Genomic DNA, 22,879 nt, shown 5'->3' with positions numbered 1-22,879 from the left:
GAGATGCTCCGCGCCAGGGAGAGCTTGCTCTTGTCCCAGTTGACCCGAAGGCCCAAGCGGTCTAGGTGCCGGAGCACCAGGTCCCTGTGAGTACACAACAGATCTCGCGAGTGAGCCAAGATAAGCCAGTCGTCGAGATAGTTGAGAATCCGAATACCTCTCTCTCTGAGGGGAGAAAGGGTGGCTTCCGCGAACTTGTTAAAGACTTGCGGGGACAGGGCCAGACCAAAGGGCAGGACCTTGTACTGATATGCCCGACCCTCGAAAGCAAACCGTAGAAACGGTCGATGCCAAGGGAGAATCGAGACAAGAAAGTACACGTCCTTCAGGTCAATTGCCATGAACCAATCCTGGTGTTTGACAGATGCCAGAATGTGCTTCTGCGTCAACATCCTGAACAGTAACCTGTGAAGGTGCCTGTTCAGGGTGCGCAGATCCAAAATGATTTATTACTTTTTTCGTTTAATAAGGACTCGTTCTTTTAACAGCAGTTAGTCTTTATGACATATCGGGGAGAGGCTGCGACTGTCTGTGGAGAGAAAAGCCCAGGGAGAGAGAGGAAACTGTTTTTGTGAAGCAGTGGCCACCAGGCCCTGAAAAGGGCCCGGCAGAGGAGGGGATGGGGCAGGGATCGTCCCGCTCAAACCCGGCAGCAATGGAATGGCTGACGCCGGGTCAGTGGCTCTCAATCCCCCTGGGCTCATCCCGTCAGGGTCGCTTCTGCTTCCTCTGCGGCTGCTGCCGGGAAGATGATGCTCTCTTCCGCGGGGTCTTACGCTTCTGGGGGGCAGAGAGCGAGGTCAGTGGCGGTCGTCTGCGGGCAAAGGTGCACCGCGACAGCGCGCTCAGCCTGGTAGAAGGTCGACATTTCCCCTAGCTGCCAGAGTGACAGAGCCCGTCTGACGTTCCACATCTTCGTGAGCTCTTCATGCACCTCCGGGAAGAATGGCACCGCGTCCAGCGCCCAGATACCACGCATCCAGCCGCAAGCGTTGAGTGGAAGGCAGTGCCATGCACTGCAACCCGATGCCCGCGGCGGCCCGGGCAAGCATGGCCGACATCTCCACGTCTGATTCGTCCTGGGCTCGACCACCCGAAGGCAGGAGGTCCAGTGAATTGTCCAGGTCTGATGCCAGCAAATCACCCTCCGATGCCGCGACAGACAGCTCATCCTCATCGCGCACTCGAGCCGGGCTCTGTGTCTTCTCGTGAGGACAGGTTAAGCGAGCGTGACGGGGTACGAACGGTCCGCGAGCGAGTGGCTGACGGATTAACCTCCATGGGAATCCCCATATCACACTCGCCGAGACAGACGGCTGCGCCGAACGAGGTGGTGATACTCATCTGCTCGCAGTGCGGGCAGGCAGTATCCACAAACGCTACCTCAGCATGCTAAACATGTGATGCAGGTGTCGTGTGTGTCCCCATCCAGGATGAGCCCACTGCATCCATGAGCACAGCAGCGAGACATGTCTAGAGACACGCTGTGGAGAAAGAAATTTGCCTTTTTAGACTCCTCTGCCGAAACGCCCAGGGGAAAGTCACAGAAGAGGGGACGATCCGCTGCTCACGTCGTAAATCCAGCAGTATTACGCTGTTAAAGATGAATTTGCTCAGCATGTAGCCTCGCAGGTTCCGAAGAACAAAAGGTGAATGAATGGGGCACGCCATCTTCCTTTGTCATCTTCCCGTATGTACGGGGTGGAGACTGGCATGCTCATGCCATTCGCCAACTTCATTGGCCTTTTAAAAGTCAAGTCAGAGATGATAGGTTCTCAACTTCAAACCCTGTTCTGTCTCGACACAACGTCAAGAGACCGACAGAAAGGGATCCTCTATTTTATCTTTTTAGTCTCAGTCAGGACTTTAGATGGACACTTTCGCATTTCTACTGGAGCACACTTTGACTTCATACACAACACACTCACGTACGCCAGTTCACACATCATTTGGGTGCCATAAGTAAAAAAGAACAGTAATTAATTGTACTTTTATTTTTTACATTTTCAATGCTGCCACAGTATGAACTTCCAAGAGGTTATATATGGTTAAAAGGTGGGTTTCTAAGGTGTTATAAGTGTTTTACATAGGTGATCTATTATTGTACTAAGTAAAAAAGAAACCACCTCCAAGGTTCTAGGATCTCTGATGACAAGATGACCTTCAATGCAATTAAAAGCCCCAACATAAAATCCAAGTCCATTAGCTGGAAAGTAATCACACACCTCTCCACAAGTACTATAAGTAGGATAATTCATTATATTTATGCATTTGGCAGACGCTTTAATACAAGGCGACCTACGGTGTATTCAAGTGTTTCAAGTACATGCATTCCCTTGGAATCAGAGCCATTGAGAGAGAGAGTTGTGTCAACTCCGTTGACTCCAATGGAACAGTTTTTTCACAGCAATGGCGGTTCATGGAGCCTCTCAATGGTTCCCGGAAGTTACTTACTAGTAATGCACGGAGCTGCAGCAAAACAGACCAGTTGTGACAAACTTTTAACACATTTAAAGACGTAAGTCATTTAATTAATAAAAAAAATGTAAGAAATAAAGCATTTAAAGAGAAAACATATAACTTCCTGGAACTATCTTAAAGGCGGGGTGACCGATTTCCGAATTACGCTTGTTTAGACAAAGTAGGGCCGAGTATCAAAACAACCTTGTAGCCAATCAGCAGTAATGTGTACAGGGCACAGGACGGACATTAGTCGTATGGAGGACTAAACCTGCAAAAATTATAAATAAATGAATGTATAAATAAATAAATATATAAACGAATAAATGTAATAATATGAAAATAAATACAGGAATGAATGGTTTGATAAAACAAAATAATTCGTTTTAGCTATTATTGATCTTAGCTTTAACTTTTCTTTTCATTTTTTAAATTGATTTATTATTTTTTGTGTCCATTTTTAATTATTTTTAATTATTATTATTTTTTATTTTTAGATTATTTTATTTATCATTTCCTTTTATTTTTACATTTATTTATTTATACGTTTATTTATTTTTATATTTATTTATTATCGCATGTATTTATTTCCACTTTTATTTATTTATTCTTGTATTTATTCTTACTTTTCTGTGTCTTGTATGATAATTAGATGGGTTGGTCTTGCCTACTATTGGTTCAGCGTAGATTGAAGCGTTTGATCGATTACTCTTGACTTGTTTTGGACTAACGTCACGTCACTCACTGATCGTTTGCTTCGTGTATAACGTTAAGTAACTATGGCGGGCGCACAATTAGCTAGAGAGTTACAGCATTTAGCCAATGAAGTCGATAACCATGCATCAAATGACTATGTGTCATTCAGATTAGATGCACTTATTGATGATTTATTACAGATTGACGGCGAGATAAATGACAAAGTTCTTCAAAATCTGTGCGAGTCAGGGGGTGCTAAGGTGGTGACCAAGTTCCGGTTACAGGTCCTCTGCCAAAGAGGTGCATGAACGACCTCAGCAGATTCGTCGATTCTGAAAGCACAAGACGACTTGATATTAAGATGTCTAATAAACACAGACTTTCTTGTTACATGATTTTGACATTCTTGTTAAGATTGCAAATTATTGGTATGATCGCCCGTAACGGCTGAAGCGAGGTGAAAAAATAAATAAAGCGATTTGACACGGGATTCGTACCCATACAATAAAGTGAGGCAGCGTGTCACTACGGTAACAATCACACTAAGCTATTTCGCAATGCTAGCTGCTGCGGATCTTTGCAATAATATCAAGATGTCACACAACAATATGCAGCTGGATGAATCAAGGGAATATGCCCGTTTTAACTTGTGACCTCTGTGTTATTTATCTCTTATGGAATGTAGTTTACGAGTACCGTTTAGTAACCACGTCTTTTTAGAAGGAATGGTTTCCATTTGATGGCCCCTGTAGTGAAAGAACGATGCTCATTACTACCGTGTTAACTTGTGACTTAAGTTCACTATGTCTCAATTCATTTACATTATGTTACATCATGTTACATTAAATCTTTACGCTTTTTCTAACCGAAAGGCTGCTTATAACTATCACTTTGACAAAGCGTTAGCTTGCGACTTCGGTTTACAAGCTCATCTGTGTAGTTAAACCTTATTACATTTTGTGCTTTATGATTTTCACCAGTTGAACTGTAACGCCACCATAGCATAGCACCCTCTGACTCGCACAGACTTTGAATGTGCTGCAAAGAGGCTAACAACCGAGGGAGAACTTTGTCATTTATCTCGCCGTCAATCTGTAATAAATCATCAATAAATGCATCTAATCTGAATGACACATAGTCATTTGATGCATGGTTATCGACTTCATTGGCTAAATGCTGTAACTCTCTAGCTAATTGTGCGCCCGCCATAGTTACTTAACGTTATACACGAAGCAAACGATCAGTGAGTGACGTGACGTTAGTCCAAAACAAGTCAAGAGTAATCGATCAAACGCTTCAATCTACGCTGAACCAATAGTAGGCAAGACCAACCCATCTAATTATCATACAAGACACAGAAAAGTAAGAATAAATTCAAGAATAAATAAATAAAAGTGGAAATAAATACATGCGATAATAAATAAATATAAAAATAAATAAACGTATAAATAAATAAATGTAAAAATAAAAGGAAATGATAAATAAAATAATCTAAAAATAAAAAATAATAATAATAAAAAATAATTAAAAATGGACACAAAAAATAATAAATCAATTTAAAAAATGAAAAGAAAAGTTAAAGCTAAGATCAATAATAGCTAAAACGAATTATTTTGTTTTATCAAACCATTCATTCCTTTATTTATTTTCATATTATTACATTTATTCGTTTATATATTTATTTATTTATACATTCATTTATTTATAATTTTTGCAGGTTTAGTCCTCCATATAGTCGAGCCGAGCGCTGACGAAAGCGAAAGATGGGGATAGGGGTGTGTCTGTTTTAGTGATTTGAACATCAACAACGGCTAAGAGAAATCGGACACCCCGCCTTTAAGTCTCCATGAATCACGTGACACGCAAATAAATAAAAAGTTGAAGTTCATTTTATTTGTATAGCACATTTACAAGAGCCACTTGACTGATCAAAATGCTTGACAGAAGAACACCAAGCAAAGCATACATAGGAAAATTTACATTTAAAATTAATTTTAAGGCAAAATAAAATTTTAAGTAGATACCCAAGTCCAGTACTTAAAAGGCTAAAGAAAACAAATAGGTTTTTAGCAGAGTCTTAAAAACAGACACAGAGGGGGCCATTCTAATCTCTAAGGGGAGAGAGTTCCAGAGACAGGGACCATCACAGCAAACGCACGCTCCCCTCTCTGTTTTAGCCTAACATGGGGGACAACCAGTAAAGCTTGGTCGCCAGACCATAGACATCTAGATGGGGTGTAAATATGGAATAATTGGGTGAGGTAGACAGGAGCAAGATTATTCAAGGATTTATGTGCAAACAGGAGAATTTTGAAAACAATTCTCTGACGGACTGGTAACCAATGTAAGGCTCTAAGACTAGGGGTGATGTGCTCAAATTTACCACACCCAACCAGAAGCCTGGCCGCAGCGTTTTGGAAAAGCTCATTTTAAATATTATTATACTACAATAAAATTGAAAACAAAACTATAATATCTCTGACACACGCAAACATAACGTACAAGCCACAGGCGCCTTTAACACTGATCTCTGTCAGAATTTTGTTTCGTTCTACACAAACCTGGGTCACGCTGTTTTGTGTCTTCCTGAATGATATATCACAAATTAATGATCTATCACAAAAAGCACCCTCAACTTTTCAATCATGCCAATGTAACACAAGACAGAACAAATACCAGATTTTACACAGGTCACATTATAAACGAGATTATTCAGCCTGCCCATGACCTTGTCCAGTCGCCAGGACGGAACTTTATATTGCAGTTTTCTGTAAGTGAGAGTTTGATGGAATGCTCAGTGATTGTGGACTCTGGGGTTAAATGATGATAAAGAAAGTTCTTGTACTCCTGCTCTGTGATTGAGTTAGGAAAGTACAAGCCAACGATAGGGACATGAGGTTTTGTAATCAGTCACATCTATCAGATGTTGTTTCATTGTGTCTTTAGCTGAGAGAAATTAAAAACACTGGTAGACGAACATTCAACATAGCATTAGTAATGCCAGGGTCAAGGGTTCGATTCCCAGGAAATACTTGGAGGAACAAAATGTACACCTTAAATGTATTGTGAGCCGCTTTTGATAAAATCATCTACCATATGCATAAATGTAAACGTAATGTAGGCCTTGGAGTGCTTTCACAATAATTGTTATAAGTTTACAGTTTTGCTTTTAGTGAAATTAAAAGATTTCCACTTCTCTCTTTCTGTGTGTGTGTGTGTATTGAGAAAGAGAGACAAATTTGGCAGAGTTACATGAGCTGGCAAGAATTATTCCTACACTACATAATTAATAGTGTGAGGTGTAAAACAGGGCGGCGTAGGGTTTTACTCTTGAGAAGAGAGTGACAGGGTGTTTTGGCACAAGGCTATCACTCTATGCCAGAACGAGACTTGGTCACAAATGTGTTTTCATGTGCAGTCATGTATAATTTGTCTAATATAAATTACACGTTTCCTGAGACACTCTTAGCAGGCACATGACAACTCCACAATAACATCCTGCAACCCGTAAATGACATAATGCGAGACAGCAATGGAAATATTATGACGCACTTTTATACGCAGATCCTGGTTGGACACGATGATGACATTAGGGGGATCTCCAACAGCAGTGGCGGCTCCCCCGATGTTAGTGAAGATGACCTCAGCAATCAGGACGTGCCTGGGGTCCAAATTAAGCACCTCACACAATCTAAAACACAAAAAAAGTTTCGAGCACGCATTTATAAAATACTGTGTGGGGTGCAGGACAGCTAAAAGACTACAATATGTGCATAATAGGATACAGTTTTCAAGTGCTGAAATGTCAATGCACTTCAACACATAAAACACTTATTTAAGATTGGCGGGGCATTTATTAGTCAGGTTTTATTTGTCAGATACACATGCCTCATGATAAGACATATGAAGTAATGTCTAATTTTAATATTTTGAAACAAAAGTACATTACTGTTAAAGACGGCATGAAATAAAAATTGAAAAATCATATTTTTATGGAATATTTTAGTGTTTATAACCAACCTATCTGCACTTCATTATTTTTTTAATATTCATGTGCCCACATAATCTTTAATCAAAAACATTGACCTCCCCCCTCAAAATGACTTCTCATGACTTCCGGTCACGAGGAGGAATGCCACGAGGGCACCGATGGTGAGTCCGGTGCCCATCTTCCAACGATCCAATATGTTCTCAATGTGGGAAATCAAGTCCCGCCCTATATTTTCTCTCATTTCAGAAGTTTCTGAAATTCAGAATCATTCAGAAGTTTCTCTCCGATATATGCCACAATACAGAAAAGAATGTGATGGTTACTTCCGTTTCATGTAAACTTGAACACAATTTTTTTAAACACTAATCCATGCAGATACTGTCTTGAAGCTTGACTTAAATTAAAGACAGAAAGAGTGAGTGTTTGAGGACATTACCTGATTGTAACAGGGGTGAAGAGCATCGTGGTGGTCACGTTATCAAGGAAAGCTGACAGAACGGCCGCAATCAGGCAGAGAATGAAAATCATTGGCCACACTCTTCCTCGAGACAACTGATATGCCTGTAAAGAGAACACACAACGTCAGGAAACCCCCAATGACTGTTTTACAAAGTTAGATCTTCCACTCATAACTGTACATTATTGAAAACTAACTGGGCTGAAAATGAATTAAGCTTTGTTCGGGAACATTAACACCATCAAGTTTTTGAAAAATTCTCCAGCTAAATGAGGGTTGGATTTACCGGCGCCTCGAACCGAGAAGAGTCCTCTGAGGAAGTGAGCTTTAATGCGGAATTCGGTATTCAAATTTGACACAGATCCACAGTGTTTTGGTGTTTCACACTTTGGAGCTAAGAATGTTCAGAAACAGGACTGTAAAAACCTGTCGCTATGGAGACATTATCAGCCTGTCTGAAATCATTTTAATCAAATGGCAGCACTGGGGGGTTTTGACCCACCTGTGATCTCGCCAATCTCAGACTGAAAACACACCCACACAACTATACACACTAAGTGAACAACAAACTTCATGCAGTCCTGCGATAATGTTAAGTCAGGAGGGTGGTTGCCATGACAACATTTTAACTGTTGGGGCATGCCCTTGTCCGGACGCTTTTCAAATATTCATGAATGGGACGGGAGGTTGTGTCATCTGGAGGATACATCTGCAATTCGTTATAACATCTTCATCACATCCTAATGCTCCTATTGGGCTTTGATAGCATCCCAGAAAATAATGAATAACATATTCATCCCATGGAGCTCACCAGAAGATTTATTTTGATCCTTTTATTACGTCTCACCCATCTTCTTTATGATTTGTGTATTTTGCATCATTTCACAAAGATTGCTTCTGTATAATTTCTTTTTGTATCTACTGTATATAGGGACTTAATATTCAACCCATTCATTTTAGATATGAAATATTTGTGAGATCTCATCATCTGCTTGAGAGTGAATGAGAGGGATTTTTAGGACAGTTATAATAATAGCTTTGCCCCAATGCTTTAAAACATAATGGGATTACATAAAATCAAAAACAGGCAATAATGTGAAATAAAGGCATTAAATCAATATTTCATTTGCAAGGTACCCTTGTCATTGACTAAATATCATTATATTTGTATCTGTAAGCATATAATGTAAATAATATAATGTTAAAGTGCATAAGTGGTCATGCTTGCAAAACAAATCACAAGCATACATGTGATAAAACTCACCTTCACTGCACAGTAGTCAAAGAAGCCCGTCTCAGAGAATATTGCCACCAGTATCATCTGAAGGTAAACAGGGAGGGTTATAAGACATTTCATGGCTTCTATTTTTAGCTTTCCACTGTGACGTGTCAGAAAAAAAAATCACATTGTGGCTCAAATACCACACAGTGTCTCACTCAATTTCATGCCACATACATCCTTCTGTCAGACGCAGAAACACACATCCTTGAAATACAGAAAATCTATACATTGAAACATCAACGTTTCTGGGATTATTAAAGTGAACGTTTCTAATGTAAAATGGCTCTGAGTGTCTTTCACCGTGATTGGCTAAATTGACAGATAATGCGATTCATTTTCTTTAATCAATCTCAGCTTTTCTTTTATGCCTCTCCTCAAAAACTCCTACACGCAGTCTTCACGACGAGGGCTGATTGAACGTATTTGTTTCCATGGAGACAGCCGCTGAACAAACAGAGCTCTTGAAACGGATGACGCTGAGGAAAAATTATTACAGAGAGGGTGTGTTTATTTGTTTATTTGTATGTGTCTAGTCGCAGTTTGCGTTATTTGTTACATTGCCGTGCAAAATAAGGACTAATGTCACAGGGAATGATAACAAAAGAGGACTTACTCCCATGACGCCTTAGAGTTTGCCGCACTTACTGAGAGAAAAGGGCTTTGGAGTTATTTAAGGAATTGTCACGATAGGACGACTGAACCCAAGCACAGGCAGTAAGATGGTGACACAAGGACTTTATTTAACAATAAGACACAAAACAAAACCCACGAGTGGGCTAAACAACAATAACAGGGGAAATAATAACTCGGACTCGACAGAACATAGACTAACTGAAACTGGACTAAACTAAAACAGCACTTGACATGAACTATAACTATACACTTAATAAGACTTGACTTGACCGGATAATCCACAAAGCAAGAAATGACGAAACGTCATACACGGAATACAAGCAAAACGAACCAGCACAAGACAGCAAACACAAGGGCATTAAATAGGAAGACTAACAAAGGATAATGAACAAGGGACAGGTGTCGGGAATAAAACACTGAAGGAAAGCTAAACGAGGAAACGAGAGGGGCGGGGCCGAAGACGAGACCGGAGAGAGCGAATGCTATGTCAGAACCAACAATAACATGCCTCTCTCCACACAAAACATGAGACTCTGCCATGATCCTGCCACTAGACCAAGAAAGACATAACATGCTGAGGCAGAATCATGACAAGGTTTGCAATGTACTCACCATTCCAAACAGGAAAGCAAGAGTCTCGTAGTCGATCCATTCCACAATAGTCATTAAGCTTGGCCTCTGTTGTAAAGAGAAAATGAGATGTAGATCTTTCCAAAGCAGCTTGGAAATTTTGTTATAATAATGGCATCTATCACAATAAAAAAATGTTAAATTCACCACCAAATAAAGTTCATGAAGTAAAAAATTTTGTTTGAATAAGTGATGGTTAAGGCTACAGAGGCCTGGGTCTTCATGAAGGGCTCTACATCTATCAAATGGACATTAATGCACTGATTAATTTCACTACATTCGAATAATGTACTTATCATCAGTTTCTGGAACACAATAACTAATACACAGAACCGCAGAGATTTAAATTATTCACGGTTTAATGCAGCACATTACAGTAAATCAGCGCAATTACCGAGGCTATCCTATTTCTGCGAAGCGGCCTTGTCTAATTTAGCAAACTGTTCAAATGTAGATGTTTTTTAAACTTCATATAAAACTATTCTAACTCTCATGCTCTGTCATTTGGATCTGAATATGCCATTATATATTATTCATGCAACCTTCTGTACAGAAAAGATTGTTGCTGTGTTCTCAGACTTAAGGCTAATAAAAGTTAACCGGCATTATTGGACTTCTCAAAAATTAATGGAGTCCCAGAGTGCAACTCTTAACACAATGTAATCAACCTGAACTTACGTCTCCAATGAAAGCGAGTGCAGCCAGAGCAGAAAGGGATCCTAACATGGCAGCCAAAGTGCGGTGAACAATCTGCAACCACAGATAAACAATGAAGAAGGTGATGATAATAATATTATTAATAATAATAATAATAAGTACAAAATGTATTCATTTACCAAAGATCTTCTATTAATAAAGAAGTCAAATTTTAAATACAGTACAAAACGTTTTTCCTAATAATAATAATAATTTTATTTACCAAAATAAATAACAGAAATAAAAATATTTTTGTTTTACTTAAAATGCTACTAATACTACTATAACTAATAATAATAATAATATTTACCAAAATAAATAACCGAATTTTTTTTTTACTTTAAATACTACTACTACTACTAATAATAATAATAAATGCATAATTGTTATTATGATTTCTATTATTATCATTTAAAGACGATCTAAAATACAAACAATAAACATTAAAAAATGCACCACAATAATGTGTCTCAGATGGTAATAATAAGTTAGCAATGCAAAGCTTTGGAAAAAAGCATCTGCCAAATGTGTAAATGCCATGTAAATTGCCTGAATTAAACCAGATTATTTAAGAAAATGTGTTGTGCTTGCCCTTGCAAAAGCACTACGAATGCCTTGTGTTGCTTGGTGGAAACTTGAATGTTACTAGCCAGTTGTTAGTTGGTTGCCCAGAGAAGCCCTCAAAGATCCTTCAAGTCTCTCTGTTATTCAGATTTTCTAGATATGGCTATAGGTCTCTACTTCAATATGCCTAAACATCTAAACAAATCCTTATCCATAAATTTAAACACCTATAAAAGTGATGCTTAGCTCAGTGAGCACCACTTGTAATATCTAGCTATGCAACATAAACCTCACTCATTGGACACTTGGTTTATTGCTGTTTGATCCACCTCATTCATTCTGACCATATTGTGCACTTTTATAATCAAATTCCCCTCCCTCAAGAAGAAATATGTCGTTCTACGCAAGACAGCTTTCTGCCCTTCAATCATACTTCGCACTAAAAGCAATGCCTTGAAGTGCAGTGTCGCATATCAGCATCTCCAGACTTGACTGGGACCTGAATCAAACATTGCCCAATGCACCTCTCAGGGTCAGGTGGCACGACGGATCAGTCATTACATGATGGTGTAATCAGCCAGAAGTGCAGAAGAGGGGACACGCAGAACCAAACATGCATGATAACAGCTAATGACTGCAGTTTCGGAGGAGCAAGTAATCTGTGTCACTCCGACACTCTCCCGAGGGGGAGAAACACTTGCTGTAGTGTTGTGATTGGAAGTCTAAAACAGGTCATTAGGACAAATTGTTGAACATGGCTTTTGAAGCAGAATTAATCTGCAACATGGATATACATTGTGCTGTTGCTACAGTATGCATACAAAATTACAATGTTGTACTGTTTTGCTAAACAAAATGCTCTCAGTGAGCCTATAGAGTAGGAAGACATTATTCATCTAGATGAAATGTCAAAATTTGCCTGTGTAAGAATTCAACTTAGAAACTACAGCAATACTGAGTCGAATTTAGAAATAATCTATCAACCATTATTCAAATGTTTGCAAGATATGCTATAAAAATGTTAAATATATTATTCATGAATCCTTCAAAGCATATAAATATTTATATGCATACATATTTTACTATTTTACATCTCAGATTTGGGGTTTTGGCCTCTCCCGGGGCAAATGGGTTTTACCCATCACCATCTGAGACATTTTTATCAAAGTTTTCTTTTAGAGAACTGGCTCTGTGTCAGTTTTAAGGATTAGATCCAAACCACTGTGCCATGCCCAGATCAGCAAAACAAATGCTTACTTAAAAAATGCATACGTTTACAATAAGTAGCGACGATAGATACAGTACATCCCTGTTTGTGTCACATTGTATTGTGCAGTGCGGATAGGCTAAGGCCCAATTCACATGAAATGGCCTGGCTCTTCTAAAGGTATAAGTATTTACTTAAAACATACTATACACTTTCAGAAAGAATGGCACAAAATTGGGGCAGTACTCCTTCAAAAACTTTTTTGCACCTAAGTAGTGCATTTTAGTACATCAAAGAAACATTTTGGGCAGTGCTCGAAGTGGGGAAAAAGTTCCGGTACTCTCTTGTGCTCTTGTGCCGTCACCTTAGTCGCCCGTAGAGCGAGATCGGTGGCGGTACGGAGTTCCTGCATCACCGCTGAGTCGGTCTTACCCCCGTGGAGCTCCTTCAACGCCTTGGCCTGGTGGACCTGCAGGATGGCCATGGTGTGGAGGGAGGAGGCAGCCTGGCCCGCGGCAGTGTAAGCCTTCGACACCAGAGATGCCGAAAACTTACACGCCTTGGATGGGAGTCTAGGCCGAGCCCTCCAGGTGGCTCAGCCTAGACTCCCACCGGGCACAGGTGCACCGCGACAGCACGCTCCACCTGGGGAATCTCGGCATAGCCCCTGGCTGCCCCACCATCGAGGGAAGTAAGGGCGACAGAGCCTTTCTGACTGGAACGGGCTGTGAGGGGCGCGTTCCAAGTCTTACTGAGCTCCTCATGTACCTCCGGGAAGAACGGGACCGGAGCTGGGCGCGGCTTGGAGCCGTGCTCAGACCCCAGATACCACGTATCCAGCCACGTATCCAGCGGCGTATCCAGCGGCGGCCCGGAAGAGCATGGTTGACATCTCAACGTCTGCTTCTTCCTGGGCTCGACCCCCCGAAGAAGGGAGCTCCGAGGAATCGTCGGGGTCGGATGCCAGAAGGTCGCCCTCCGATGCTGCAATCGACATCTCATCTTCGTCACTTACCTCCGAGTACGTGGCCGAGGAATAAGATGGGGTAGGACCGCCTGTTGAGGGACGGTCAGATGAGCGAGACGGGGCGTGAACGGTCCGTGAGCCTGAGGCTGGCGGGTTAACATTCACAGTGATCCCCATATCACCCCCGGTACTAACCGAAGCGGGCGACAGGGCCGTAGCCACTAGCATGCTATATGCTAATGGCTAACAACCAGCTGCTACCTCAGAATCTAGTTTGAGCTATTAGTATAGCCCAGCAGTATACCCCGAGGGAGCCAAAAGAGTGCTTTAGTATTTTATGAAGTGACACGATGTAACAGCGGTTTCTGCTTAGTCAACAAATTCATGTGTATTGCGCTGCCCACGGGGAAGCTTATACAGCGAAAGTATTTACGACACTGATAACAGACAATTGCGCTTATCAACCACATGGGGGAACCATAATCAAAAGCTCTCTAATTTTGCTTTAAAGGTGCCATGAATTAAAACCACAATTTTAACCCGAGCTTTTTTTATATAAGAGGGAATCGTATTCACGCGAACATCATGTAACTGTCAGAACTGAAAACACCCTTATTACTGAGATTACAACTGTTATTGACACCAGGCCCAGCGAACGGCAGGTTCTGGAATGCACCTATCTGATAGGTTGAACACCGCCTCCACAGAAAGAATATCAATGACTAATTCTCTAGCCCTGCCCACTGGTTCGCGCATGACAGAACTGAAGTAACACAAGTGGCGCGGAACCAGATAGAGCGAGCAAGCAATAAACAAACATGCAGTTAAAGGTAGCTAAATATTGTGCCATCCCTGGTTGTGGAAGAACACAGTCACACTGCATAACCTTCCTTCGGATTCCAATATTAGGAATGCGTGGTTAAAGTTTATTTTTAAAGACGTTCCAGCTCATGTGGGAAAAACATGGAGCGTTTGATCATTTCATTTCTCCGAGGATTCCTTTCGTGAACCAGGCACAGATCGACACTGGATTTGCGGAGAGACTAAAATTAAAAAGCAGTGCTGTGCCGTCAATATTGAATCCAATAGGAATGGCGCAGCAATCTATGTGAATAAAACATTTTTGTACCATGCGTCACTATTGCTTTGTTAGAGATCGCTTGATATGCCCACGGGATTAAGTTAGTATTACCTGTGGACCTGTAACGTTAGTCATTTGTAATAATTGCACAAGTTGTCTGTGATCTTAATCCCTTGCGAATCGGGATATCTGTGATTTGGCGGGCTCATACATCATTTTTCAAGGTTTTATCCACCGTTTGATAATAATTGAGGCTGTTTTGAAGTGTTTTGGTATTATTTCGGGTGCTGGGTCATATCCATAAGTTACCGGGAGTCTCTCGTTTGTTTATTTATCATGGAAACTCTCGTAACATTTCACAACTTTAAAGGCGCAGTTCTTGATTAACAGCGGCCACTAGCGTTGTATTATAGATTTGCCACGAATCGCTCAGTCCAAACACGACAGTGGCCACCACAGTACAAACAGAAGTCGCTCTCATGTTGACTCAGGGAAGAGATTTTGCGGGCATTAGAAAGACTGTAGAAAGAGCTATGACTTTTGTATTACATAAAATAAAAGGTTTGTGGATTTTAAGTTTAAAAAGAAGGATAAATGTCAGGCAGGAGCTAGGACCTGCGCTAATATTATAAAGACTTTCCAGTAGAGACGCGTTAAGACCCACGGTACTAAGGCTTTTAGCAGATATACTCACAGATATCTATGGAGATACTTTCCAGCAGAGAGAGACGTTGGAGAGAAAGATGGTCTAAAAATCACCCCCGAGGAGGTTGCTTTGATTCGGATCAGTATGTGAGTAACATACTAAAATACTAAGATATGTTGTTGTTGTAATGTTAGCTGTGTGACGGAGCAGTTTTGAGCATCATTGTTTATCTGGAACCGCTTTAATATTGTACTCGTCCAGATAACTTACTTGAGAGAGAGAGCGAGAGCGCGCTGGAGCTGAAACTGGAGAGCGAGCGAGAGCGCGTTTTACTCTTTTACTCAATGATGAATGAACTTTCAGTTAATCCGCGGGTCACATGCGTTCCGCACTGGAGAGCACGATCTGTACGTATCACGGATCATCCCACGATCCGTTTCACCACGATACCGCAGGAAGAGGAAACGCACGTTGTAGAGTTGTTTGTCCATTTAGGGCTGCTGTACAAAACATGGCAGCGAATTCAATGTATGTAGGCCCGCTCTGTATGTAGATATAAACAGCTCATTCTAAGGTATTACAAACATAATGGTTCATTACGTAAGGTCTTATACACCTCTGAAGACATAGTTTTGTATATTATATTGCATTTCCGTCAATAGATCCTCCTAAAAACCCCGTATTGTTCCTTTAATGGTAATGTTTACACTGTCTGGATCATCCCCCATCTCCTATCTAGTGCATTATGCGACATTCACCATGAAGGACATAATAAATGTGCGAACAAGTGGCTGATATGAGGCGCTCCTTCAGCAGCTCTCCTATTGAAAGGGGCTGGACTCTTCCGATTCTAAAGCGGATTTGATTGGATGAGAACGTTGATGAGAGGCTGAAGTGTAGAATGATGTCATGGAATTTCTAGATTTATTTAAGTGCACGTGCCAGTTTTGAATGCTTATATCTTCAAAAAGGGAATTTTGTCAGCGCGTAGGAGCATATCAGTTTATTGACGTCCTTAAGTCTAACTTATTTTTAATACAAGGAAAAAAACGTTCATTTTGATTTCACTGGATCTTTAAGTTCTAAATAACTTATGATATACTATTATTTCTTTAAAGTAATCTTTAATAATCTATATATTTTTGTTTAGATATTTCAACCTCAATGATCACAAATTAATCAGTTAAATTCTTTTTTTTTTTTTTTCACTTCTGTACAAACATATTTTACAAAACTAGTCTCTCTCCAAAATGTGGAACATCAAAAAAGACTAAACTTGATTCAACCTTTAACAACCTAATTATCTAATAACATCTGTATTTACAATGTTCAATGTCAGGATGGACTAAGTAAACATGTTTTAAAAATAAAATGACTCATCTAATCAGAATAAAACGGATTAATTAGCTTGATTTAAAAAACACTTACTTATTGGATTATTATTCCATTCAAACCCTGATGACTATGTATCCATAGTGATGAAGGCATTGGTATTGATGTAGTGTTTTGGGTAAAGCGGGGACATGGGCCCCTGACGTCTCTATTAGCATTCTCACAAAAGGTCTAATTAAATTCTTAAACATGCAGCACGCTGTCCTTCCTGAAGAAACCAATGTAATTAAAAAGCCAGGTCTCCTCTGCCCTTACATCCCCCTGAAGCCACACTAAAATGCATTTTTCTCACAAACTCGCTAAAAGAAGTGTGCAAGAAGTAAAAGAAAAAGTGGAGTTGATTTTAGCAAAACTTCCTAAAAAAACATCAAGTTTAACTATAAGCAAATGCACAGTGATGTAATCTGGTGATGGAAGTGCAGATAGAAGTTTGTAATTACATGAATTTCTTGTCATACAAATTTTGGGTAGAGCAGCGTGGCCATTATGTTGAAAAAGGCATTTTATGTGCACAATTCCTTTTTGCAAGAAAAAGTGTTCTTATCTAAAGGTCTTTTGGACAAATTAAGTTCTGTGGTGATAGTAGTTTGGTTACAACTAAAATACGTTCAGGATGTGCATTATCAAACCAGTCACTCTTGTTATCAAAGGTTGTTCTTTGGCGTGGAACAAATTTTAATTTAATTTTTGAGTGTCACAGAATAGTGACCTAACACTGCTGGAGTTCATGTAGCTCAGTGGATAGAGCATTGCGCTAGCAACGTCAATGTCATGGGTTCGATCCCACGGATTGCACATACTCGGGTACAGTATAGTATCATGCAACGTAAGTCGCTTTGGATAAAGCCAAATGTATATACACTTTGGGTGCTTTTAGTCTTTCAAAGCTAAATTTAGACAAAATGTACACTTTTTTGTTTGTAATGGCCTTAAGTCTTTTTCAAATCACTTGAACAACTCATTTTACTGTATATATGGTATTTCTAAAATCCAACAAAATTCTCTTATGCAAAGAAAATATATTTTCCAGTATATATTAACTGTCAGTACAATAAATCATTTAATAAACATTTTTAAAAATATATAGAACAATACATTATTAATAAATTACAAAATTATAATATATTTAATCATACACAAGGAGCCGCCTTTCGTACATTGAAAAATACACTACCAGTAAAAAAGTTTTTGGACACTTACTCACTTATGTATTCACATTTTTTTCCCCCAAATTATATTTTTGTCTACTAAAATAATTTCAGTTAAGTGTCCAAAAACTTTTGACTGGTAGTGTACCTGTATAAGCACTTGGTTCTAGTATATCCACAAGTTTCCTACACACCAAGGTGGAAGAAACTTCCGGTTCAATGTGAACAACGCGTTTCTGCCGTATTTCAAATCATTCATTTACAGCAAAATGTGAACTTACACACTAACAGCACTTATAAACTACATCAGCATACTGTCCACTACTTTATAGAAGAATGGGATGATTACTTTAATACTTGACAACAGATATTTATCAACTTTTTTGATTCAGTTGTTGTGACAGTAAATCATGATTCTTTTGTATTTAAAAGCGAACTTCAAAGTGTGACACATATCATAAAGCTGCTGTATCGTCAGCTGGCCTTTTATCTGATTGCAATTATACTAAAGAAGATCAGGTGCAAAAGCTGCATTTTACATTTTTTTAACATTCTCTCTATGTTTTGTTTAGAAATACCTTACACCAAGCATATCAGATGAGAAATGTAGTCCACATCACATGATGTGATATATAACAGATTTTTTACAACACGTCGGTAAAATAAAGTAAAGAATCCTTGTAAATCCAGTTAACTGTCTCGCATTTCTATTGAAGATAGAAGATAGTTTATTAATGATTAGATTAATATTTGTTCCCCCTCTTAAACTGCGAACTCTCTTTTTAAACTATGAGCACATTTAGTCTAAGTAATGTTTAATGTTTTTTACAAATTTGCTTGAGATAAAATTTGTCTTTTAAAAACTGTACAGTCCCTCACAGGAGCAGTCCGTCTTAACTTTAGATCTGTGTAACAGTTAGCACTCTTTTGTGGTTGTAAGTGCAGCCACGAACAGCAGGTGTTGTTTATCAGTTTCTAAATATTTTTTTATAGATTCCCACATGAAACCAACAGTATTACAATTCATTCACTAGTCACCAGAATAAATTATTCAACGCTGCAATACACTACTTCCGCCGCTTCCCGGAAGTTGTACCCACGTTCATTTTTACAGTAGCGCCCTCCGGAAACTTGTGGACAGAAATTTATTATTTACTATATTGCATTATATTTTCCAGTATATTCCCATTCATTTTTTGTTTCATACGGGTTTACTGTTTGTGCGGGCCTGTTGAAAAAGGTCTTCCTGCTTATATCAGTAGACCCCAGTGACCTCTAGTGCCCGACTGTGGAACAAATACTGTGAGTGACTGTAGTTTGTAAACAGTGGGTATTTCATTATAGTACTTGATCTTGATCTGGAACTTCAGACAGTTTTTAATATACACAGGCATAACAATGACATCTATTCTTCCTCAAAAGTTAAAAAGCCTACAGAGAACAGACATAAACACACACACACACACACTAGATGCCTTTAAATAAATGTGGTGCAACAGCAAAGAAGATCCTGATTATAGGGATGAAACATGGGATGAGTCATGAGGACCATGAGTCTATAGTATGCACAGATACCTCATATTTTACCTCGAAGATGATGAGAACATAGACTCCTGCCAGGATCAATCCTGCGATAAGCACCTGTGTTTCCACGGTTACGTAGAGTGACTGGTGAGTCATGGAGAGAGTGACCACCTGATTGTCTACCAGAAAGGCCTGGATACTGATCTGAATAGGATCACTGAGAGAAAAAATACAAATAAATATCACAGCCATGTAGACATATATCATATCTGCAACTAGCATCATTAAAATCCATATTAGTATACTTGGTTTTGTTTAACTTGATTTTAGGTAATTAAAAACTGATGACAGTAGTATACAAAGATTATTCCACTTTTAGACATGGAGATAGATACAATATAATGTACAGTATATTGTATAAATACCATTGTATCAGTCAAATTCTTCTGACAGTAATATTTGACTCAAAAACAAAAATTATGTTCCACAGAAAATGACAGCTTTGAAAAACAGGTTTGAAATAACATTAAGATTAGTAAATACATTTTTATGCATCTTTACGCAACATAAGAACCTGTGCTAATCTTACCTGCTAACCATTTCAAATGTTCTGGTTTTCAGAATCTGGTCATTTCGTTGGGAATGCAAAGGTATAGTCCAGTTATAAAGCACCTTTTGGAAAAACATCTTTATTTTATTATGTTAATGTTTCCCATACAAAGACAATACTATCACATGTAACTAAACCATTTGAGAATATAAATAGTTTTCTAGCTATATTTCTGTTATTTCCTGTAGCCTAAATACGTTTTAACATAATAGAAGATTCTACAACTCAATGCTCAATACAAACACAAAATGCTTCCAGTATGGTTATACTGTAGGACTACAATACTTTTATTGTTTTAGGGTAAAGTATATAACTAGTGATTTTGCAGCTTATGAAACATCTCTAACCTGTTGAGTTCTTCTCCGTCTAGGCCCTGCCTCCTCAGTCTGCTCCACCTGGATCAGAATATACTCTTGAGCTTCCTGTACTTCCTCTATCCCTCCCAAAAACGGCCCACCAACCTGCAACTTCAGCAGGGCGTTGTCCCGAAAATTGGTCAAGTTCATAGCTACAGTGAACCGGTAGGTTAAGAGAAACTCCAACGGACTAGGTCACACAATAAAATGGATGACATATAATATTCAACAAGCTTTCTGTCATTATTCATTTAACATTTCTAGTATGGAAAAGAACTGTGTGAAGATCTTCTTTACAGGTGAGAGTGAGTAAATAATGACTTTTTGCTAAACTAACCCGTTAATCTGAGTGTTTTGGAAAAGTTTTGATAACAGATGTCAGCTGGCCATTATGAACAAACAATCCTGAACTGGAAGATCTGTCGATTTCTCCAGCAGAAGGTACTTTGCGTCACTCGAGTGCATTGTTTACTCTTCACATTCATCTCTTAAGCTCAGCCAAACCCCCAGAACGCTGCAAGTATCATCCAGATCTCGTTGTTATGCACGAAGTTCAGAGCTGCTGTAAATAGCAGATGGCTAGATTGTCACAGAAACGGAAATGAATTAGCACAGCCCTTCAGTGTAATCTCAGACCAATGGTAAATCCCTGCAGGGTTTGAGGAGTTAGTGCAACAGCATGATTCCTCACAATAAAAATTTGACATGTGCATTAATGCTTCTTATATAGAAATGCAAACCCAAATAATGCACTTTTTTAAAAGCAAATGCAAAGGATACAAAAGCTCTCAGTGGAGGATACCGCCAGCATTCTCCAGGGTCTCTCCCTGTCTGGATACATGCTGAAAAACAGCTGACGATTCACAAATACAAAGTAGTGACATGGTGTTACATGGGCAGATTGGACTTTGTAGGTACAGTAATAGAATCATAATGAATGTACATTGGTCTTCTACTGTATATAAAAAGCACTTCATTCATGTTGATCACATTTGATGGCTGTATAATTTACCGAACAGAGAACAACAATGGCGAAGATGGTGCTGAGTATTGTTGTTCTTAAGCAATATCTGTAAAGACAAAATTGTACTTGTTATGCCTTTACTTTGAAAACAGAAACTCTCAGAACTTACAGTGAACAAAAGTTTTCAAAGACAATTCTGTTCAATGGTGACAGAATCTTTCACATCATAATCATAAGTCAGAAATAATGACATTTTTCAAGTGGTAGTTCACCCAAAAATAAAAATTCTGTCATCATTTACTCACCCTCTTGTCATTTCGAACCTGTATGACTTTCTTTCTTTTATAACACAAAAAAAGACCAAACTGCGAAGGCACCCATTCACTTGCATTGGTTTTGTGTCCATACAATAGAAGTGAATGGGTACCATCGCTGTTCGGTCACCAATATTCTTCAAAATGTTCTTTTGTGTTCTGCAGAAGAAAGAAAGTCATAAAGGTTTAAGCACATTGAGTCCGAAATTTGAGTCTGAAATTTCCGAACGTTAAAAACTAAATACGACCTCACGTTGTGTCAATCACATTTACACACTGCCTTCGATATTTTCGTCCGTCATAAAAAAAATTCGGACTGGGTTCGATTTTCTGCGTTTTTCGCATCCGTCAAGCGTCTTGAGAGGCCTTTTGTAACAATTCACAAACACCGTACAAACGAGAGCCTAATACAAAAAAACGCATACGAAAATTTCGGACTGTATGTGCAAAGACCTTTAGAATGACGAGAGGGTGAGTAAATGATGACAGATTTTTCATTTCCGGGTGAACTATGTGAACATAGTGAACTATAACTTATTACTAATTGTTGTTATTATATTATTAAAGGGGGGGTGCAACAGTGTGTCATACGGTGTGTCATGCATTCTGACTTCCTTACAATGTTAAACGTGCTGTCTTCTCATGGGTAATATGGTCAACTTGTCAAAAAACGAGTTGGGCGTATTACGTAGTATTTCTGTTTTTCGTAATAATTTTTCTTAGTCCAGAAAAGCATGCAGCAGCAAGGAGAGCAGGAGAAGGAGCATGCACAGACGTCACTTTCCCTTGTGTGCAGGAGAGAGAGAGAGAGCATACGTTCGCGAAGTTCAGGTGTTTGTTTGTTCACTGCACTTGGGTGATGAATGTTATATAAATGGTGGATATAACGCTGGATTTGGAGATTATTTGAAACTGATATATGGAGCTGTCCCAGCGCTAAAAGATGCCGGACATGAACCGCATGTGGTGAGTGAAACTGATGTCTGTGTTTTGTTGGCAATGGGTGCGCACATGCTTTAGTTCAGCCTACCCCTCCCCCCCCCCCCCGCACGTGCCGTATGCTTTCGGAAATAATCGTACAGCTGTATCTATCTTTTATAAATGTGATCAAACTAAATACTCTTTGAAGATACGAAGTATGCAATACTACTCTATAGGTACTCAAGATTAATATGAGATTGGCAGGAACCGCGTGTGTTAGGGCCGCTTTAATATATCAAAACTGATTTTTTTTAAAGTCATAATTTCCCCCAAAATAAGG

The 22,879-nt window shown here is 39.3% G+C and overlaps 1 protein-coding gene across 3 annotated transcripts in view; it reads right to left on the bottom strand.

Moving 5' to 3' along the window:
• oca2 (oculocutaneous albinism II) overlaps positions 1–22,879 on the bottom strand; it is a 131,228-nt gene that overhangs the window by 96,037 nt on the left and 12,312 nt on the right. For all 3 annotated transcript variants that reach the window (XM_057338256.1, XM_057338257.1, XM_057338258.1), the window contains exons 5-14: positions 21,353–21,410; positions 21,121–21,193; positions 20,332–20,492; positions 19,964–20,046; positions 19,438–19,591; positions 10,828–10,899; positions 10,132–10,197; positions 8,869–8,925; positions 7,584–7,708; positions 6,709–6,847 (exon numbers count right to left, since the gene is read on the bottom strand). In XM_057338256.1, the coding sequence (XP_057194239.1) occupies positions 6,709–6,847; positions 7,584–7,708; positions 8,869–8,925; positions 10,132–10,197; positions 10,828–10,899; positions 19,438–19,591; positions 19,964–20,046; positions 20,332–20,492; positions 21,121–21,193; positions 21,353–21,410 (988 nt within the window). The remainder of the gene's footprint in view (positions 1–6,708; positions 6,848–7,583; positions 7,709–8,868; positions 8,926–10,131; positions 10,198–10,827; positions 10,900–19,437; positions 19,592–19,963; positions 20,047–20,331; positions 20,493–21,120; positions 21,194–21,352; positions 21,411–22,879) is intronic.

This window comes from Triplophysa rosa, linkage group LG7 (genome assembly GCF_024868665.1).
Source record: "Triplophysa rosa linkage group LG7, Trosa_1v2, whole genome shotgun sequence".
Taxonomy (NCBI): Eukaryota; Metazoa; Chordata; class Actinopteri; order Cypriniformes; family Nemacheilidae; genus Triplophysa; species Triplophysa rosa.
This window is presented reverse-complemented; position numbering and strand designations above follow the sequence as displayed.